Source organism: Felis catus, chromosome B1 (assembly GCF_018350175.1).
Source record: "Felis catus isolate Fca126 chromosome B1, F.catus_Fca126_mat1.0, whole genome shotgun sequence".
NCBI lineage: Eukaryota > Metazoa > Chordata > Mammalia > Carnivora > Felidae > Felis > Felis catus.
In genome coordinates, this window is record NC_058371.1 from 79304025 (window position 1) to 79325132 (window position 21108).

At 37.9% G+C, this 21108-nt stretch overlaps 1 protein-coding gene across 4 annotated transcripts in view; it reads right to left on the reverse strand.

Annotated features, from left to right (window-relative positions):
* The window catches only part of ARHGAP10 (Rho GTPase activating protein 10), a 323575-nt gene that overhangs the window by 156251 nt on the left and 146216 nt on the right, over nucleotides 1-21108 (reverse strand). For all 4 annotated transcript variants that reach the window (XM_045055782.1, XM_006930835.4, XM_003984958.5 and 1 more), the window contains one exon: nucleotides 1272-1353. In XM_045055782.1, coding sequence (XP_044911717.1) covers nucleotides 1272-1353 — 82 coding nt within the window. The remainder of the gene's footprint in view (nucleotides 1-1271; nucleotides 1354-21108) is intronic.

Here is a 21108-nt window from a genome sequence, read left to right on the forward strand (position 1 = left end):
TTCCAAAGCACTTGAATGCCCAGGGAGAGAAGTCCTAGTTGCTGCATTGCCTTCACTAGAGAGGATTAGTATAATGTATTTTGGATTCTCAGTAACCATTAGTGCTGTAAATATTCTAGATTCCCAGCTAAAATTTTCAAGGACAAATGAAGACTAGACAGAAATAAAAGGAGGGAGGCCAAATGTAGGTCAAATATAATAAAATAATACACAAATCTGATTACCACTTCCCTCCCCCCCCCCCCAAGCGTGATACATTCTCTTCTATAGCATCTATTTTTAACATGTATACTTTGGGTGTGCATTTTTCCAACACTGAATCAAGACTGCCACGCACTCCAGGGCCCAGCTCCCTGGCCCCTATATTCCACCAGTGTGTTCTCTGCTACCGTAAGATAACATTATCTTCTGCCAGTTTCACAACTCAATTCTGACACCTCTCCTTTTACTATACATGACCCCTCCTTCCCTTTGCAAGCCACTCTCCTTCCTTTTAAACCCTGCTAAAATGACAAATGCTTTCCAGTTAAGCCCACCTGGTACCTGCACTGGCAGTTTACTTAGAGTCGTAATATTTGCAGGAGAGTTTATTTTAATGGGTTCTATGGTGTTTTCTATAATTATCTTTACTAACTCCCCAATTCAATACATGATCTGCCAAATTCTCAATTCCCAAAGGCCACCAGTCCACTGAAATGAAAGCAGTACTTAAAGCAGCAAACAGGCTGAGTGTGTGTGCCTCTGGATCTATACCACTACCTTTAATTTAATCCTCAAACCAATCGTACAGAGGCCCATTCACTAAGGCTACCTGATATTGCACACCATAAACCATTAGTCTAAACCACAAATTGTTAAATCAAGCAAAATAACTACAGCAGTCACTTATAATATTGCCCTCACTGCCTCATATTTACTGTTCCATCTCCACTGAGATCAAAATGAATTGCAAGCATTTATTGTGTTCATCACCCAAAGAACTGTCAGGCAGGAAAGAAAAAATTGAGAATTTAGATGACTTCCTCAAGCAAAGCAAATCTGAGAGGCAGAGTCAAGAAAAATCAAAAATAAAAACTAATGATACACCTGTCTTATATGTGTTGCTGCTACCTCAAGCCAAATTACTAGAATACTGAATGCTTCCAAGATGAATTCAAATACCAGTTTCAGCAGGAAACTTTTTTCAAATACTATGAAACAAAAACAACATAAAAATGAATACAAGTCAACTCTAAAGGATTTGACATAAAACAACCATTGATTATTCTTACAGCTTCTTTTCCACCCAGAGCTTCCAACCACTGCTTCCTTTCCTCTTCTGAAAATGCCTGCATAGTCAAGGAAACGCCAGGCCTGAAAGACACCAGTAATGGATCAGGTTACCCCTGGGGCTGGTAAAACAAACAAACACAAACAAACAACAACAACAAAGCCTGCTTTACCTCTTTCTAATGTTTTGTTCTGGTGATTAAGATGGGTTTTTTTTAATTGTGATAAAAGACACGTAACATAAGGTTTATTATCTTAACTTTAACTGCACAGTTCGCCATGATAAGTACATTCACATCATTGGGCAACCCATCTCCAGAACTCTTCATCTTGTAGAACTAAAATTCTGTACCCATTAAACAACTCCCTGTTCCCTTTTTGCTCAGCCCCTGACAATCTCCCTCTACTTCCTGTCTCGATGAATTTGATTACTCCTAGGTAACTCTTATAAATGGAATCATATAGTATTGTTCTTTTTGTAACTTGCTTATTTCACTTATCATGGTATCCTACATTTTCATCCATGTTGTAGCATGTATGAGAATTTCCTTCCTAAGGGTGAATAATATTCCACTGTGTATGCACTACATGCTGCTTATCCATTCATTTGTCAATGGACACCTGGGTTGCTTCCACTTTTTTCTATTGTAAACAATGCCGTTATTAACATAGGTGTACAAATATCTCAAGAGCTGGCTTTCAGTTCTTTTAGGTATATACCCAGAAGTGGAATTACTGGATATGACACAGTAGGAAATAATGTATTTGGTCTCTGACCCTGCTTCCTGGCACAAAGCTCCTAATAGCCTTGGTATCTCCAAAATAAATGTCAGTTTATATTCTAATGCGATAACAGGGCTGCAAGCTCTAAGACAGTCTTGGGATGGAGCTGGTTACCAAGAGAACCATGTGACTAGGGGACTGGAACTTCCAGCCCCACCCCCACCCGTTCCAGGAGGGGGAAGGGGCTGGAGATTGAGTTCAATCAGCAATGGCCAATTATTCAGTCAATTATTTCCTATGCAATAAAGTCTTCATAAAATACCCTGGGTATGAGAGAACTTCCAGGTTGGTATAAACATGAAGGTGCTAGAAGGGTAGCATGTCCAGAGAGGACACGGACACTTCAAGCCTCTTCCCCTATATCTCTCTTCATATGGCTGTTCATTTATTTCCATTAAAATATCCTTTGTAATAAATTGGCAAAAGTAAACTGTCTTCCTGGGTTCTATGAGCTGTTCTAGCAAATTATCAAACCCAAGGAGAGAACCAGGGGAACCCCCAATTTACAGCCCAAAGCAAAAGTGACAATCTGGACTTGTGGCTGCCATCTGAAGTGGTGGGGGGCAGTCTTATGGGAGTAAATCCTGAACCTGAAGGGTCTTCACTAACTTTAGTTAGTGTCAAAATTCAGTTCAATCAGGGTCTGCAGAGAACTGGAGAACTGCTGGGTGTGGAAAACCCCACACATCTGTAGTACAGAAAGGAGAAACAGTTCTGCCTCACAAGGGGCCAATGGTAATTCTATTTTTAATTTTTGGAGAAATTGCCACATCTTTTCCACAGTGGCTGCACTGTTGTGCATTCCCACCAAGAGTGCACAAGGCTTCCAATTTCTCCATCCTCACCAACACCTGTTATCTCTTTTTTTTCAAAAGTAGCCATCCTAATGGGTGTGTGGTGCTAGCAATGATGACAATTTAATAAAATAGATACATGCTTATTGCTCCCCAAGCATAGACAGAGTAAAACCAGAAAATCATTTTTCACCCCATCCCAATTCTACTTCCAAGACGGCAGACTACTAACGGTTTGGTGTTTCCTTATTTTCTTGAGCCCTGTGTTGGTTCTCTGGGCTACATAAATCTTTCTCAGTTCAGTTTATTCAGACACTCAGGGATTGAGCCAGAAAACTCTTTATACTGGGAAGGAATACTAGGTAAAAAAAGTCATTAATAATACCTCTTAACCTGTGAGTGGTTTCTCACATGAAACAAATGCTGAATATTTGATTCAAATATTAGAAATTAGTATTAGAAATGAACTTTTCTGGCAAAGAATTTAAAGGCAAAACACAGAAAATTGGAAATGAAAGTCGATTGTTGAAACGAAAAGTATAATAATTAATACTTGCAATATTTAATTCCCCTTTGATACTGAATATACTTTTTTTAAGTCTATTTTTGAGAGAGCGAGTGAGCAGGGGAGGGGCAGAGAGAGAGGGAGAGAGAATCCCAAGCAGGCTCAGCACTGTCAGCACTGGGACCGACGGAGGGCTCAAACTCACGAATCGTGAGATCATGATCTTAGCTGGAATTAAGAGCCAGATATTTACCTGTCTGAGCCACCCAGGTGCCCCCTGAATACACTTTTTAAAGTTATCACTCCCGTGACAGTATCTCCCCTCATTTTTAACTAATGGATTATCTTTTTCAAATAAAGCAAGCAGTAATAATCAACTATAATTCAATAATCATTACAATTTTTATAAATTACTGTAAAGTCAAAAGTCTTCCAAAAGCACAGAGACAAATGTGAACAAGCGGAGCTCCCAACACTCACTCCCAAAGGTATTACGCTTTCTCCCCACATGACTGTTTGCTTAAGGTTCACTACAAAGTAATTATAGCTACAAATGATAGGCTCTTGATGACAACCATGTTCTCCAGACTGAAATTTAAAGGAAAAAAAAAAAATCACCAATAATCCCCCACTCCCACCCCTAAATAGCAAAATGGCTCTTTATTGTCTACCCCACACTTTTTTTTATTATTATTTTTTAATGTTTATTTATTTTTGAGAGAGACAGAGACAGAATGCAAGTGGGTTAGGGGCAGAGAGAGAGGGAGACACACAATCTGAAGCAGGCTCCAGGCTCTGAGCTGTCAGCACAGAGCCCAACACGGGGCTCAAACTCACGAACTATGAGATCATGACCTGAGCCGAAGTCGGATGCTCAACTGACTGAGCCACCCAGGCACCCCAACCCCACACTTTCTTATACTGGCCTCACTTCTCTATCACCTCGGCACTGCACAGTACAGACCCGAGGTCCCACCTCCTCCCGTTCTGCTACACACAGCATCTTTTTGGATCAAGCATCAAGGCAAGATGCCCAGACAACCAGTCTGTTTTAAGAAGTTCCTTGACTGGGACGTGAAGATTTTGGCCCTTATTCTTAGTAACCCACACTGGGCTCAAGGGAGTTAATTAAAATTGTGAGGGAAAACTTCAGATGGCACAAATGTTTTTCTTTACATTCTTTAAGTGATAAAACAATATTTACATATGGGGGTCTCACGTCTGCAAGAATGCTCCATTCTTGTCAAGAAGAAAAAATATCTAGTTACCTCTCTAAAAATTATATTTATTCAAACATTTAGTTATGTACTTAAATGAACAAAAGTATAAAACATAAAATAAGATGTGGTAGCGAATACATAATACAAAACTGACAGCTTTTCTAGTCCTGGAATGGCAAAATTAGCAGAGAAAATGGGACCCAAGGCAAAACATGGTAACTTCTATCACAGGAAGACAAACATGGAGTTTACAAACATTTATTGAATACCCTACCATATGCAAGGCACCGGGCTGGGCATACCACCCACAAAGGGCTTACTGTCTATCAGAGAAAGCAGAAGGTAAAAAAAAAAAAATCTATTAATTAGAATTGTACCTGCAAAAAATAGAATTGTACAGAGCCCTGCAAAAAGCCAGCTACCTTGGAGAAAGAGAGGTGACAATAAAGACATCAGAAGGTGCATGCCCAAATACAAAGGCATTCAACCTCAAATATGTTAAACTGTTGTCAAGACTTGTCTGTGGGCTAATTCGGCTGCCAGTCCCGGGAGGAAATGTCACATTCTTACTATGGGGACTAAGAAAGAGAAAGGTCTGACCTAGCCCTGGAAGTCAGGCTTCCCTAGGAAAGGAACATTTAACCTAAGGCCTTAAGGATACATGAGCCTTGTCAGAGCACCAGGGCTAGAGGTATTCCCTAAGCCGAAAAGGCACAGAGGAAGGAAAGAACACACTTTGGGGGAGCTAGATCAGCCTCATCAGCCATCCTCCCTGCAGAGGCAGCCAAGGGATCCAGCCACAAAGGGCTCCTTAGCTGTGTGAAAGATCTGATTTATCCTACATGTCACAGGTTTTTAGTAGGGAAATAACATGATCAAAGATGCAGGTGAACAGTGGATGCTGGATGGAAATGGACTGAAGACAGGCAAGAGCTGGCTGCAGAGACTTGTTAACAAACTAAGAGGATGAGATCGAAGGGCACAAATGAATTGAAAAAAATGCATGAACTCGGAAACAGGCAGGAGGTTGCTTCTACGCGCTATGGGCGACAAATACTGAGTAAGAAAGCTGCCACTCCAAGAATCAAGAGTAAAGAACAAGTCAATTACAATGTTTCATCAATAACTAGTAAAGGGAATCCATGAAAGCCAAAAACAATTGAAGCACATCAGGACTTAATATACTTACACCCACAAAATTAGACACTGAACCAGATGAAATTCCTGCACTTTCTAGTTCCTTTTTATTTTCCCCTAAGGTTCTCCATTAATATGTGAGGAGAAAGAACATTTACCACATAGACATGGTTGGATATTCACATACAGTGGCAAACAGAGACACAGATAAGAGAAAGAATGACTGGTTCTGGTGGTAACTTGAAACACAAGAAAAAAGTGTTGAATGATGAAGAGTATAAAGAGTTATGAACTAGAATTATAGATAGCACAGTAGAAAAAAAAAAATTGTCAGGCTTCAGATGAAACAGCCACAGTACATCTGGATAAAAATCCAATGTGGCATAAAAACTAAAGTATATGCCTTGTCTCCAAGAACAATGACTCAGACTTGAGCCACCTAGCCCTTTATGGAATACAGCAGAGAAAAAGCAAACTTATTGAAAGATGAGAGATTAAACAGAAATATATCAGCTATAAAGAAAGAATTCTATTTCTGTTTACATTTGCCAAATGATAACATAGTAACTCAAAACAATTTCCCTTTTGAGAATTAATTCATCACAGGACACATTTTCAGAAGACTTCATATGTACAATATACAGGGATCAGTCACTAATATTATATAAAGCCGAGTTCCCATCCCATCACAGACATGACTCACACTCATCCCCCATTTGCTTCACCCTCACTTCTAAAACATTAGTGTAGGAAAAAAACAATGCACTACAACGTGTTTTAGGGGTAACTCGGTGGCTCAGTTAAGCAGCTGACTCTTGATCTAGACTCAGGTCACGATCTCATAGTTTGTGAGATGGAGCCTCAAGTCGGGTTCTGCACTGACGGCACAGAGCTTGCTTGGGATTCTCTCTCTCTGCCCTCCCCAGTGCACGCATGCACTCTCTCTCAAAATAAATAAATACATTTTTTAAAACAGTTTTAAACATTCTTAATTTCTTAAGTTTCTTTTTTTAATAATCAATTGCTAGGAAATCATTTGGCAAATATGAGACTTTAGGAAGCATTGGACACATTTTAAACTCCAGTATTAACAGCATCTCATTGTTAAACCATAAAAACTCTTTAGTTTTTGAGACAAAGACATGGCTTACTCATGAAATTTAATGGATACATAGAACGACATGGTGAATATATGGATAGCCAAGAATAGAAAATTTTAGTGTGTGAGATAGATTATTCACAATTATATAAAAAGAGCAATTATATCTTCAATAACATTAGTGACTCCATTAGGTGACAACATTAGGTAACAACATCAGTGACTGCGTTGGAGCTGGAACTAGAATGGACAAAGTTCTAATTTTTGGTAGTTAGAGCCAATATTGCTGCAATGCATTATACTGGTTCACAGAGGACACAACATTCTCTTCCTCATCTGATAATTCATTGCAACCAAAGTAACATCTGAGTACATACTGTGTGCTAGACATTGTGCTAAACTCTGAGTAATTTATCATCATGCACAGTAAGCAAAACTAATTCTTAGCAAATACAAAGTCAACAGTAGGAGCTCCATGAAGAAAAAACAGACAAAGGAAAAGAGAGCAACTTGCCACGATAGTCTATCTTTCTTTTCTTAAAACCATAACTGTTGTCTGTAGAGCACAAGGTACAAAACTGAACTCTAAAGAAACACTTAAGTGGCACCTGGGTGGCTCAGTCAGTCAAGTGTCCAACTTCAGCTCAGGTTATAATCTCATGGTTTGTGGGTTCGAGCCCCGCATCGGACTCAGTGCTGACAGCTCAGAACCTGGAGCCTCAGGTTCTGTGTCTCCCTCTCTCTCTGCCCCACCCCTACTTGTGCTTTCTCTTTCAAAAAAAAATAAACTTAAAAAAATAATAAAAAATAAACACTCACTTAAGTTAAAAAAGTTCTTGTTAAAGCAATTCATCTTTTCTTCATTCACTCATTAAAAACAATAGGCACTATTATGCACTATTAAGCACTACCAAGGTCCATACATGAGAAGCAATCTAGAGAGCTATTATCTGTATTCTACGTTTGACCCTGTATTCTCTTTCAACTCCATTTTTTTATAGTTCTATCAAAGCGGTGGAAGACATGTGTTTTCTTTATATTCTACATGATAGATCAATGAGTCCGTAAATTAAGAAAATATAAAAATAGAAAGAAATGTTCACAAGGCATTTATGAGATATCAATTAATGTGATATCATAAATAGGGAAATTAAGGAAAAAAATACGCAGCAGCTATCAAAACTTACTATGGCAACAATCAGGAATATTCTAATGTTTTACTAAAAGGAATATTGAAAAGGAAAAAAACTAGACCAGCATGTTGTAAATCATGCACTAAATTTTACTATGTGAAGGGGAAACTGGCAAAGCCAAACAAAACACTCTAAAGTTATAGAAAGGTAGCTGTGATAATCAGTTTCACAGAAGGATTGCTGAGGAAAAAAGTTTTTTAAGTACAAGTCTATGAATCTTACATGTTTCCAGAAATGACCAAAGCAAGTTGCCTGATTTTACTGAGGGTAAAGACTATAATAACTTCTTTCTTCTACCCACCAAAAAAATAATAAAATAAAATAATAATAATAATAATAATAATAAAAAGGTTTCAAATAGAGCAGTTAAGCAATGATACAGTCAGAAGTAGGATTATTTCCTCTAATAAAAGCTAATTCAAGCCATTAATCATTAGAGAACTACTACTTTAGAACTAAGAACATAGTTCTACCCCAACAACAGGATAGAAACCCTACAAAATCATAGTACTGAAATACAGATCAGAGAACTAAAATGACTGAAAAACAAACAACCAAACAAAAAAACAACAACAAAAACACCCTAATGAACTATATGCATGTTAAAGGATTCAGGACAAAAGATGGCCAACACGCATAAACTGATGGAAATTTCAGAAAAGAAATGAAAACCATTTAAAAGAGACAAATGGATATGTGTGAAATGGAAAATAAAGGAACAGTGATAAAAAATTCAGGAGGAGGAGGACACATTTCAGATACAAACCAACCAATCCTGAGTCTATGTCTGCAACCAACTCTTTTATCTGACTTTCACTCACAAAGGCAGTGTTTCCTCTGCCCTATATCACCCCAGGACAACCATCTCCATAGGAAAGAGCCCACCACTACTATTCAAAGTAGCCAATCCTAAATTGCTTCCCCTTCTCTGCCTGGCCTCTTTTGCAGAAACTCCAGTAAAGATTGGTCTAGGATTTTCCCTCACTTCTTCCTGACTTCTAACCAAAACCTGGCATTCCCCACGTGGCCCCATATGGCATGGCAAGTCCTCTTCTCTTGGAAACTATAATTAATAAAATTAGTCTTCTACTGCCATTAGTCTCTCCTTGTCATCTCTCAATCACTTCCATAAATCAAAATCCTGCCAGTACAACCAAAACAAATTCCAAATGGTCAGAGACAATGTAACTGTAACTCCAGAAAGTGAAGAAAGAGAAAATGGGGCAGAATAAGTATTTGAAGAAATAAGGACTTCGATTTTCTTTAATTTTTTTTTTTTTAGCATTTATTTATTTTTTTTTGAGACAGAGACAGAGCATGAACGGGGAGGGTCAGAGAGAGGGAGACACAGAGTCTGAAACAGGCTCCAGGCTCTGAGCTGTTAGCACAGAGCCCGATGCGGGGCTTGAACTCATGGACAGCGAGATCATGACCTGAGCCGAAGTCGGCCGTTCAACTGACTGAGCCACCCAGGCGCCCCAAGGACTTTGATTTTCTAAACCTGCTATGAAACATCCCACATATCCAAGAACTTCAAAGAACCCAAAGCAAGATGAAACAAAGAAAGTCACACCTATGCACACCGCCAAAAAAAAAAAAAAAAAAAAAAAATTTAGAAGCAGCACAGGACAAAGACAACATATAGGGGAATAGTAAGAAAGATGGACCATTAATCATGATTTTAAAAATAGGAGGACTGAAGAAAATGAAATGACTTCTTTGAAGTGCTAGGGAAAATAAAACCTATTAATCTAGAAATCTGTATCCATCAAAATGGAGGCAAAATAAAGACATTTCAGACAAAGGAAACATGAAAGAATTCTTTTCCAGCAGACTTGTATTACAAGAAATGCTCAGATAAATGAGCCTAAGGGACTTAAGGCAAATGGCACAAGATAGAAACTCAGTTCTGTAGGAAAAAAAAAAAAAATGAAGAAAATTAAAAAATGGACAAATACATTGGTATTAAAAAGGACAAGAAAACCACATATATATGTAAATAAGATACCTAATGTCTTTAAAATTACTAGTTACTGATTTCATAAAGTAAAAGTAGTTGTATATATTGGATTCATAGCATACACAGAATTAAATATATATAATAATAAGGGCACAGAAGGCAAAAGGATGGTAATTAGAAGTCTACTGTTGTAAGGGTTTTATATTGTTTAGGAAAGGTAGATACTTTAAGAATTTAAAAATGCATGTTAAACTCCCTAAGACAACTACTTAAAAAGGCACATACAACGAGGCATAACTAAAAACAGAAAATAGAATACTAAAAAAAACTCAATTCATTAAAAAGAAAGCAAAATAGGAACAGAAGAACAAAGAACAAATTAGACAAATAGAAAACAAAAACTTAGATGGTAAACATAAAGCCATACAAATCAATAATTACATTATACATAAATTAAAACCCTGATTAAAAGGCAAAGACAAAGAGACTGGATTTAATTCAGGACTCAGTAATATGCTATTTGTTAAAAAGAAAGTTTAGCACAGGTAAAAGGAAAAAGATTAAAAAACATATGCCAAGTAAACACTGAGCATAAGAAAGCCAGGGTGCCTACATTAATATCAAACAAGGTAAGTTTCAAAACAAAGATTATTAGAAACAGAGATTTCATAATGACAAAAGGGACATTTCATCAGAAAGACATATCATAAATCTGCACACACACAAAATTCCCAAATATGTAATACATGGAATAAAAATTGGCAAAATTAAAGGGAAACAGGCAAGTTCTAACCATGGAGATTTTAACATCCTTAGTTTAGTAACTGCCAGAGCAATAGTAAAAAATCAAAACAATTTAGATGATTTGAGCAACACTATTACTAACTTGCTGTAATTGACATTTAGAGAAAACTACATCCAACAACAGCAGAAAACTCACTGGTCTCGAGCGCACATGGAACATTTACTCGATAAGACCACATTTAGGACAGTGAAGCAAGTTTAGTAAACTTCCTAGTAAAATAAAGTATGTTCTCTGACCAAAAGAGTATTAAAGAAAAACAGAAAATAACAGAAAGTAATAGAAAAACAATAATAATACACACAGAAAAAAAACCCAACCATTTGGAACTTTTAAAACATATTTCTAAATAATACTTAGGTTAAAATTTGTCCAAATCACTCACTCACTCACACACACACACACACACACACACACACACACACACACACACACAATTTTAAATATTTGGAATGGAATTACAATGAAAACACTGCACATAAAAATCTGTAGAATGCAGGGGCACCTGGGTGGCTCAGTCAGTTAAGCATCAGATTGCAGCTCAGGTCATGATCTCATGGTTCCTAAGTTCAAGCCCAGCACCAAGCTTTCCACTGTCAGGCTCTCTGCTTCAGATCCTCTATCACCCTCTCTCTCTGCCCCTCCCCTGCTTGTGCTCTCCTCTCAAAAATACATAAACATTTTTTTTTTAATTTTTGGAATACAAAACAAGTTGTAGGATGCAAACTAAAGCAGTCCCTATAAGGAAAAGTATAGATTAAATGTCTACATTCAAAAATAAAATGGAAAAATCAACACTTCCATCTTAAGAAGCAATTAAAAGAAAAACAAATTAAATCCAAAGTAAATGAAATGTATAAAAATAAAAGCAGAAACCAATAAAATATAAAACAGACAACATGGGTTATCTGAAAAAAAAATTAACAAAATTGGTAAAGAGCTAGGCAAAACAATGAAACAAAAATTCCCAGGGGTACCTGGGTGGCTCAGTCGGTTGGATATCCAACTCTTGATTTTGGCCTGGGTCATGAACCCAGGGTCCTGGGATCAAGCCCCGCATCAGGCTCCAGCTGAGCACGAAATCTGCTTAGAACTCCCTGTCTTTCCCTCTGCCCCTCCACCCCAACTCTCTCAAAAAAAAAAAAAAAAAAAAAAAAAAAAAAAAAAAAAAAACAAAACAAAAAAAAAAAAACAAAAACCCATATGAGGAAGTAGAAATGAAGTATCAGTACAGATCCTACAAATATGAATAAGAAAAGGATATTATGAAGATATACATACTAACAAAGTCAACAGCTTAGAAGAAATAAATCTTTGAAAACCACAATTTAGCAAAACAGGAAAAACAGAAAATCTAAATATCTCTTTACTCACTAAATTTAATTCAAAATTTTCAAATTTCACACAAAGAAAATGCCAGACCAAGAGGGCTTCACAGGTGAATTCTCTCAAACACTTAAGGGAGAAATAATACCAGTATTATAGAGACATGTTCAAATATCAGGAGCACAGAAAACCTTCTAACACTTTTTGAAGCCACCATAACCCTGACATCAAAATAAGACAAAGATATTGCAGGGAAAACAAAAAACAAAAAAAAAACATAACACACACTCTCTCTCATGAACATAAATAGTAATTCAACTTGATCAAAAGTAGATGTTCTTCTAATCAAAAAGCACTGTTAAGAAAACAAATACGCAAACCACAGGTTAGAGAAAATATTCAAAACTGATATAACTGGTGAAGGATTTGTATCCAGACTGCTTAAAATAATTCCTACAATCTAATGACAAAAAGACCAACAATATAAGTTTTTAAATGTGCAAAAGATTTTAATAGACAGTTGACAACAGAAGAAATATAAATGGGCAAAAAGCACATGAAAAAAGTATTAAACATCACTAGCCATAATTAGCTAAAATGAAAAAGATAACATAATCAAAGGTTGCTAAGAGGGTAGAGTAACTTGAACTCTCATATATTGCTGGCAGGAGGATTAAACTACTCTGAAAAACTATCAATTTCCTAAAAAGCCAAATATACGTAAATATATATGTACACACACCCCAGCAATCCCACTCTAAGGTATTTAACCAAGAGAAATGAAAATATGTGTCCACAAAAACCCTTGTATACAACTGTTCATTATAACTTTATTCATAAAAGCTAAGAACTCTTCTATGATTCACATTCCAATGTCCTTCAGCAAGCATTTTAAGAATAAATTCATATTAATGTCCATTTAAAGATTGGTTCGTGAGTTTGAGCCCCACATCGGGCTCTCACTAACACAGCTTGGAATTCTCTCTCCCTCTCTCTCTGCCCCTACCTCACTCATGTTCTCTCTCTCTCTCTCTCTCTCTGCCCCCTCCCTCCCTCTCTTTGTCTTAAAATAAATAAATAAACTTTAAAACATTTAAATATTAGAACCTGTATAAAATGTCTTTCAGGGGTGCCTTGGGTGGCTCAGCAGGTTAAGCATCAGACTCTTAATCTCGGCTTTGGTCATGATCTCCCAGTTCGAGCCCCACATCGAACTCCACACTGAGTGTGGAGCCTGCTTGGGATTCCCTCCCTCCCTCTCCTTCTGCCCCTCTCCCCTGCTGCGGTGCTCACTGACGCTCTCTCCATCTCTCTCAGAAAGAAAAAAAAAATGCCTTTCAGTATGCCACTGTCAACTACAATCCTAGAGCAGTCTTACACTCTGTGAAAAACACACGGCCTACATACAAAACTTGTTTCTAATTCTATGTAATCCATTTTCTAACAATTCCACCTAAATTCTTTTAAAATGAATTCCATTTCTATTCTCTCTACACTGAAATCTAAGCATTCTTGAACTATGCGCCAGCACTGACAGGATAAAGCCACACAGATCCCTTCACATTCTGGCTTTATTCATCCCCTGCTCTGTAACCAATTAAGCTGTTATACTTTTTTTCATTGAAATATAAATCCCATAGGAGAGCCTGGCTGGCTCAGCCGGTTAAGCATCCGACTCTTAATTTCCGCTCAGGTCATGATCTCGAGGTTTGTGAGATCAAGCCTCACCTCAGGCTCTGCACTGACAGCGTGGAGCCTGCTTGGGATTCTCTCTATGCCTTTCTTTCTTTCTTTCTCTTTCTCTCTCTCTCTCTCTCTCTCTCTCTCTCTCTCTCTCCTTGCTCTCAAAATAAATATTTAAAAAATTTAACAAAATATACATCTCATAAATATATTCATGTAAAAAAAAATTGCATTCGACTGCACAAATGTGCTGGAGTGGTCTTTTCAAAGGCTTTAAAGCAGAGCTTCTCAACAGCGACACTCCCAACATACTCAACCAGATGATACTTTGTTACAGAACATGCTACATATTTAGCACAGGGGCTGGCCTCTATCCACTAGGTGTCAGCAGTGACAAGCACAGTTGTGACAATCACAATGTCTCTGGGCACAATTTCTCAGTTGAGAACCGGACTTAAAGGATTTTCTCATTATGTTTTCTAAGACCTCCTAGGATTCTTTCTGCCTTGGGCAACCCTTCCTCTGAGTTTCCAAACTGTTACCAAACCTTCAGGATCCAATTTAACAATCAATTGTTCTAGTAAGCTTATGCAGCCAGCCCTACTCCTACTGCTTCACAGCTCCCAAAGTACCTTAGACCTCTGAACTGTTATTTGTTTGTAAACACTCTTGGTCTGTGAGTCCTCTTCAGGTTAGGCCTTTTAGTTTCTTATTCTCGCATCCTTAGTGCCAAACAGTCTATGATTGCTTAGCTGCCTGAGTGACATGCTCTATGAGATACTTACAAATATTACCACAGTTAATGTACTACAGAAACATTATTATTCAGCTCAACTGCATGGGCTTCTGGAGCAACATGTTCTTAACTCACTCTTTTAAAGTGACAAACAATAAAATGCCACGCACATAGCTGCTAAATAAACTCTTTGGTGTAGCAGCATTATAAAACACATACTGTTCCAGATACTTAGGTCACTGCCTCCACCCCCTGCCATCGTGAAAACATAAATGAGTGAATTATAAAAGTAAAAAGTACAGGGGCGCCTGGGTGGCTCAGTCGGTTGAGCATCAGACTTCAGCTCAGATCATGATCTCGCAGTCCGTGAGTTTGAGTACTGCATCAGGCTCTGTGCTGACAGCTTGGAGCCTGGAGTCTGCTTCGGATTTTGTGTCTCCTTCTCTCTCTGCTCCTCCCCTGCTCGCGCACTGTGTCTCTTTCTCTCTCTCTCTCAAAAATAAATAAACGTTAAAAATGAATTTTAAAAAATAAAATAAAAAGTAAGAAGTTATCTTGCCACCCTGCAAGAGTGATACACTGGGAACCAGGCAAAATCAAACCAAACAGAATATCCGAAATGTCAGGTTGAGAGCAAAATGGGAAGCATTTTCTTGAAGCAGTGCCTGAATGTGATGTGTGGGAGAACCTCACACAATGGCAATTATTTATCAAGCAAATGTGTGGGGGTCACAGCATAGTGTGGCATGTTGTGAGCTTGCGAAGGAAGCTCAAAGCATGTTATGTAACAAAACTGTTGGGGCAGGAGGAAGGGGACTGTGCTTCATCCTTTAAAGAAAGCTGCCTCTTCTGACAGACTACAGCTTGCCATAGAGAAAATAAGTGCACAAAATCCTCTTCTCCCACCTAAAATGAGTGACGTGATCACTTCACAGCCCGTGGTATTTGACATGTGGCTGGCATGAAGTAGGGAATGTTTATATCATTTTTGAAGGCTTTCTTTCTTTATGGTCTTTATTTGCAGCTGTGTTCCTTTTAATAAGCTTTACTGAAATATAATTCACACTGTAAAATTCACCTAGAGTATATAATTCAACAGCTTTTAATATATTCAAAGAGTTGTATGACCCTCACCAAAATCAATTTCAGAACATTTTCATCACCTCCCCCCAAATATTCCAAACCCATTAGCAGTTAGTGTCCATTTCCTTGAAAACCACCGCCCTAGGCAGCCTCTAATCTACTTTACTCCAGTAAAGATTTGCCTGTCCTGGATGTTTTATATAAATATAATCCTATGATATATAGTCTCTTGTGACTCACTTATTTCACTAAGCATGCTGTTTGCAAGGCTATTCCACATTACAGCACATGGTAGTTCTTCCTTCCTTTTTATTACCAAATCATATTTTGTTGTATGAATAGAGCACACTTTATCTACCCATTCATTAGTTGATAGCCATCTGAGTTGTTTCTACATTTCAGCTATTATGAATAATGCTGCTATGGGCATTCACATGCAAGATTTTTATGCAGACAATACGTTTCCATTTCTCTTGCATATATAACTAGAAGCAGAATTTGAGTCACATGATAACTTAATGCTTAACTTTTTGAAAAGCTGCCAAAATGCTTCCCAAAGCGGCTACACCCTGTTAGATTTCTGCCATCAGTGTATGACGGCCCCAATGTCTCTGCATCCTCACCAATACTAGTTATTATCTCATGTCTTAATTACAGCCATCCTAGTGAGTGCGAAGTATCTCACTGCGGCTTATGCCTTAGTGGCTAATGCCATTAAGCATCTTTTCATGTGCTTATCAGCCACTTGTATATTTTCTTTGAAAAAAAGGTCAAATTTAAATCTTTTACCCATTTTTTAACTGGGCTACTTGTCCTTTTATTATTGAGTGGTAAGAGCTATTTATATTTTCTGGATACAAGTCCTTTATCAGATTTACCATTTGAAGTATTTTCTCCCATTCTGTGGGTTGTCTTTTCACTTTTTGGATGGTATTCTCAGCACATGTGTTCCTAAATATTCTTAGCTGAAACAGTCAAAGTAAACTGGTGAAATGAAAGGAGGAGACTGAAGCACATATCCATTTTACACTGATAAAGTGGTAATGGCTACCTGGACCCCCATCCTCAACCATTCTCTCCTTCATTGTCAGTGATAGATTCCCCAAGTATTACAATAGCACATGGATGTTGGTAACAAAAGACACAATTTCCCTGCCTCAGCATTTCCCAGCCTCCCTTGCAACAAGGTATAACCATACAACTCCATTCAGGTTAGTATTACGTGATCAAAAGAGCTACGTTCAACCTCTGGAAAATGTTCCTACGATAAAAGACAGTGCTATATAAGTGAGATCAGGCATCCTGGACCTCAGGTGACTGGGAAAAAAAGTCATGCACACGAAGGAACAAGATCTGACATCAGGAGACATGATGCCCACCCTGATCTAAACTCCTCTGTTTTCCCAAAGGAGAGAAAAAAATACTACTGCATTATTTAAGCCATCTTGAGTTTTTTCTGTTCAGTGCAATCAAACCTGATTCAGACTCACACAACAATTACATGAAAGCTCTTGATTTGTATCTACATAAATCAAATGCAAGTCCAGGCTCCATTCTGCAGTTTATGAAGTATTACCTGTTGTCACAATGTTACCTGACTGCTTTTCTGATCCAAGAAATAAAAAAAAAAAAAAGCAAAAACCAATACCAGGAAAGGAGACAAAATATGTTTGTATCAGGCATATGCAATAAACTATGAAATTTTATATGTAGGTACCCAACAGGAATTGCCTACAAATGGGTTTCCATCAGAAACCCATCTATGACACCCACCTGCTCCAAAATGGGTTAGAGCTCACAGCACTGCAGTGTGGTACAGAAGAAAAGGATGGCTAACTGACAACTGCTTGATTGAATCTAATCCCAGTTCTGCCACTTCTAAGCAACAATTCAATTTCATTTAATTCAACACAAATTTGGTGAATGCCCACCACACATAAAGCATTGCATTTGGTATTGCAATACCAAGTGATCCTAAAACAGGGTTTCTACCCTCATGGAATTCATAATCTAACAGACAAGGAACAAATTACTTATAATTCCCAGGAGTCTACTTGGCCAAGAATTGGAGAAACAGACAAGAGAAGAGCCTACCTCATGCAAACTCTTCACTAAATAAGCTTTTCAAAACCCCAGAATTAGGGTAGAGGCCTCAAAGTACACTAACTCACCCTCCAGATTTTGCTCCAGAAGTGGGAGACTAATAGTCACACATTGACACAGGGGTTGGCAGGAACCTAAGGGCGCGGGCCCCACAAATACTATCCATTGGTAACATCAAACCTGAATAAATGTTTCCCTGTTTAGAAATGAGGAACTAAGCAAAGACAATGGGAGTCTATAATTTAACTCAAAAGAAACATAATCCTGAAGACTCAAGAAGACACAAAGTTATTTTCCAAGTTAACCAAAAAGCTTTAAAAAAAAGACTTACAATAAGTGTGTATTACTTTAAAAAATATATTTCTATGCTATTGGTATTTACATAAGATTGAATACACCTATATAAAATGTTGGATCCGACAAAGAGATCTTTTTTGTCCCAAGAATTCTTGAAAGATTAAAAAAAATAATATCTCCCACCTCTGCACTGTTAAAAATGCTTATTAGACATCCCAAAAACAATACTGAGTTTTCAGCTACATAAGAACCTCGAGTTCAGGGAAAAGATCCTGGTAGAGATAATAAATTCAGGAGTTACTAACATAAGGATGGCATTTAAAACCATGAAGCCAGACAAGATCATAAGGGTTAAAATGAGAAGAGCTCCAGGATGAACATGAGAGAACCTGAATATCAAGAGGTCTGGGAAATGAGAACTGGCAAAGGAGTCTAAAAAATGAAAAGTCAATGAGGGGATAGAAAACAAACAGGCAGGCATGATATTTTGGAACAAGTAAAGCAAGTACGTCATGGAGGAGAGTCTGGCCATGTCAGAGGCTGCTGCCAGCAAAGAACAGGGAGGACAGGAGAGCTGATTATTGGATGTAGAACATGGAGATGATGATGACTTGACAAACACAAGTGCAGTGGAGAAGAGAGGCAGAGAGAGGCCAGACTGGAGTAGGCTCAAAAGAGAACAGAAAGAAGGAAATTTGAGACCTTAAAATAACAGCTTTTGAAGAAGTTTTGTTGCTTATGACAGGACAGAAATGAGCAGCAGAGAAAAGGGAAGACTGGTCAAAACAAGGGTTTTTCACTGGTGATGGCAGGAGCATTTTTTCAAGATGGCTGAAAAAAGAATATTTTGCTTGCTGATGAGAATAATCCAGTAGAAAGGGCAACCTTCATGTTAACAAGAAAGAAGACTGCTTGAGTGGTATCGGAATAGCAGAGACAGGATGAGAGAGAGACAGGATGAGAAACAACTGAACAGAGAGACTGGCCTCAGGAACACAGGTCACACAGTGACGAAGAAGGGCAAGGTGATGGAGGAGTGTAAAGGCAGTGGGTGATCTCTTCTAATGCTTCTACTTTCACAACTAAATAAGACACAAAACTATCAGGAAAGAGACAGTGTTGGAGGCTTAGAGAGAGGAAAATATGAAATATTCATCAACCAAGAGAATGAAGGAACTAAGAAAACGTTCACACAATTAGTGGTTAGAATTAACAGCCCATGTGGGGCTAGTGATCATGAATTTGAAGTGATCCCAGTGAACATGGTTAAATATGTCTCTCTAGGAAGAGAGAAGGCAGAGGTGAATCTTCAAAGTTGGGGTTGTACCAGCAAGTCTAACAAAGATAGGAGTAACAGAGTTTATTTAAAAGATAACTATGATGATTGTGAAATTAAACTAGGTGAAGAAGGAAGTGAGGGTGTATGGAAACTGACAAACAACAGGCTCAACTGATTAGAGAGAATCTAAGGATAACTTACCAGAAAAAAAAATACTAGAAAGTAGTGTCAGAAAGAGAAAGGCTTGCAGTTGAGATCCAAAAGAAGTTGCCAGTTCTTGTAATGACAAGATCTAAGCAATGACTGTGACAGTGAATGGCTGAGGTAGGGTAAAGGAGAAGATGACTGAAGGAGAGGAGTTCAAGGAGTCAAGAAGCAAAGCACTAAAAGGATCATCTCAAGCAATACCGAAATCACCAAAAATTATGAAAGGAGTAGAACTGGAAATATACCGTGTAAGGAGATGGAGATTCTAAAAGCAGTTCACACCACAGAAAAAAAGAAAGATACAGTCTATAGAGTGACACACCTTGAGGATGAAACCATGTGAATGGACAGAAAAAGAAAAGACAACCACAGGAAATAACATTTAAAAAGTAATAGCTGAGGGACACCCGGGTGGCTCAACTGGTTGAGTGTCTGACTTCGGGTCAGGTCACAATCTTGGGGTTTATGAGTTCAAGCCCCACATCAAGTTCTCTGCCCCCCGTGTCCCTCTCTCTCTGCCCCTCCCCTGCCTGAACCCTCTCAAAATTAAACAATAAAAATAAATAAATAAAACAAAGGGGCACCTGAGTGTCTTAGTCAGTGAACAGTCCAAGTCTCGATTTCAGATCAAGTCGTGATCTCATGGTTCGTGGGATCCAGCCCCGTGTCAGGAGCCTGCTCAATATCATCTCTCTCCCTCTCACTCTGCCCCTTACCCACTCATGAATGCAGTCTCTCTCAAAATAAATAAGCATTTTAAAGAAGTAATGACATGAAATGAAATGGAAAAAAAATAAAATAAAATAAAATAAAATAAAATAAAATAAAATAAAATAAAATAAAATAAAATAAAATAAAATAAAATAACCAAAAGCTGAATATGGAGAGTTTCAAGAAATTTGGGGCAACCACTATGATTCAGTCATGGAGGTCAAGGGATAGATGATTTGCAGGAGGTAAAAGGTAAGTACCAAGTCAAATGCTGCTAAAGCTGCCAAGTGCTATGCCCAATTTCCCACTGTATTTTTTATCTTTTAATTTAAATCCAAGTTACTTAACAGTCTAATAATAATTTCAGTGATTCATCACTCACATAGAACACCCAGTGCTCATCCCAACAAGTGTTCTCTTTAATGCCCCTCACCTTTTTAGACCATCTACCACTGAACACCCTGCCAACAACCCTCAGTTTGTTCTCTGGTATTCAAGAGTCTCTTATGGTTTGTCTCCCTCTCTGTTTTTATCTTATTTTTGCTTCCCTTCCCCTATGTTCATCTGTTTTGTGTCTTATTCCACATGAGTGAAATCGTATTTTTCTCTGACTTATTTTGCTTGCAAATGGCAATATTTCATTCTTCTTGGTTGCCTAGTAGTATTCCATTATGTGTGTGTTTACACACACACACACACACCTTCTTTATCCATTCATCAGTCAATGGACATTTGGGCTCTTTCCATACTACAACTATTTGTCAATGGTGCTGCTATAAACATTGAGGTGGATATGTCCCTTAAAATCAGTATACCTGTTCAGTATCTTCTGGGTAGATATATGAGAGTGCAATTGCTGGGTCACAAGGTAGTTCTATTTTTAGTTTTTTGAGGAACCTTCATACTGTTTTCCAAGAGTGG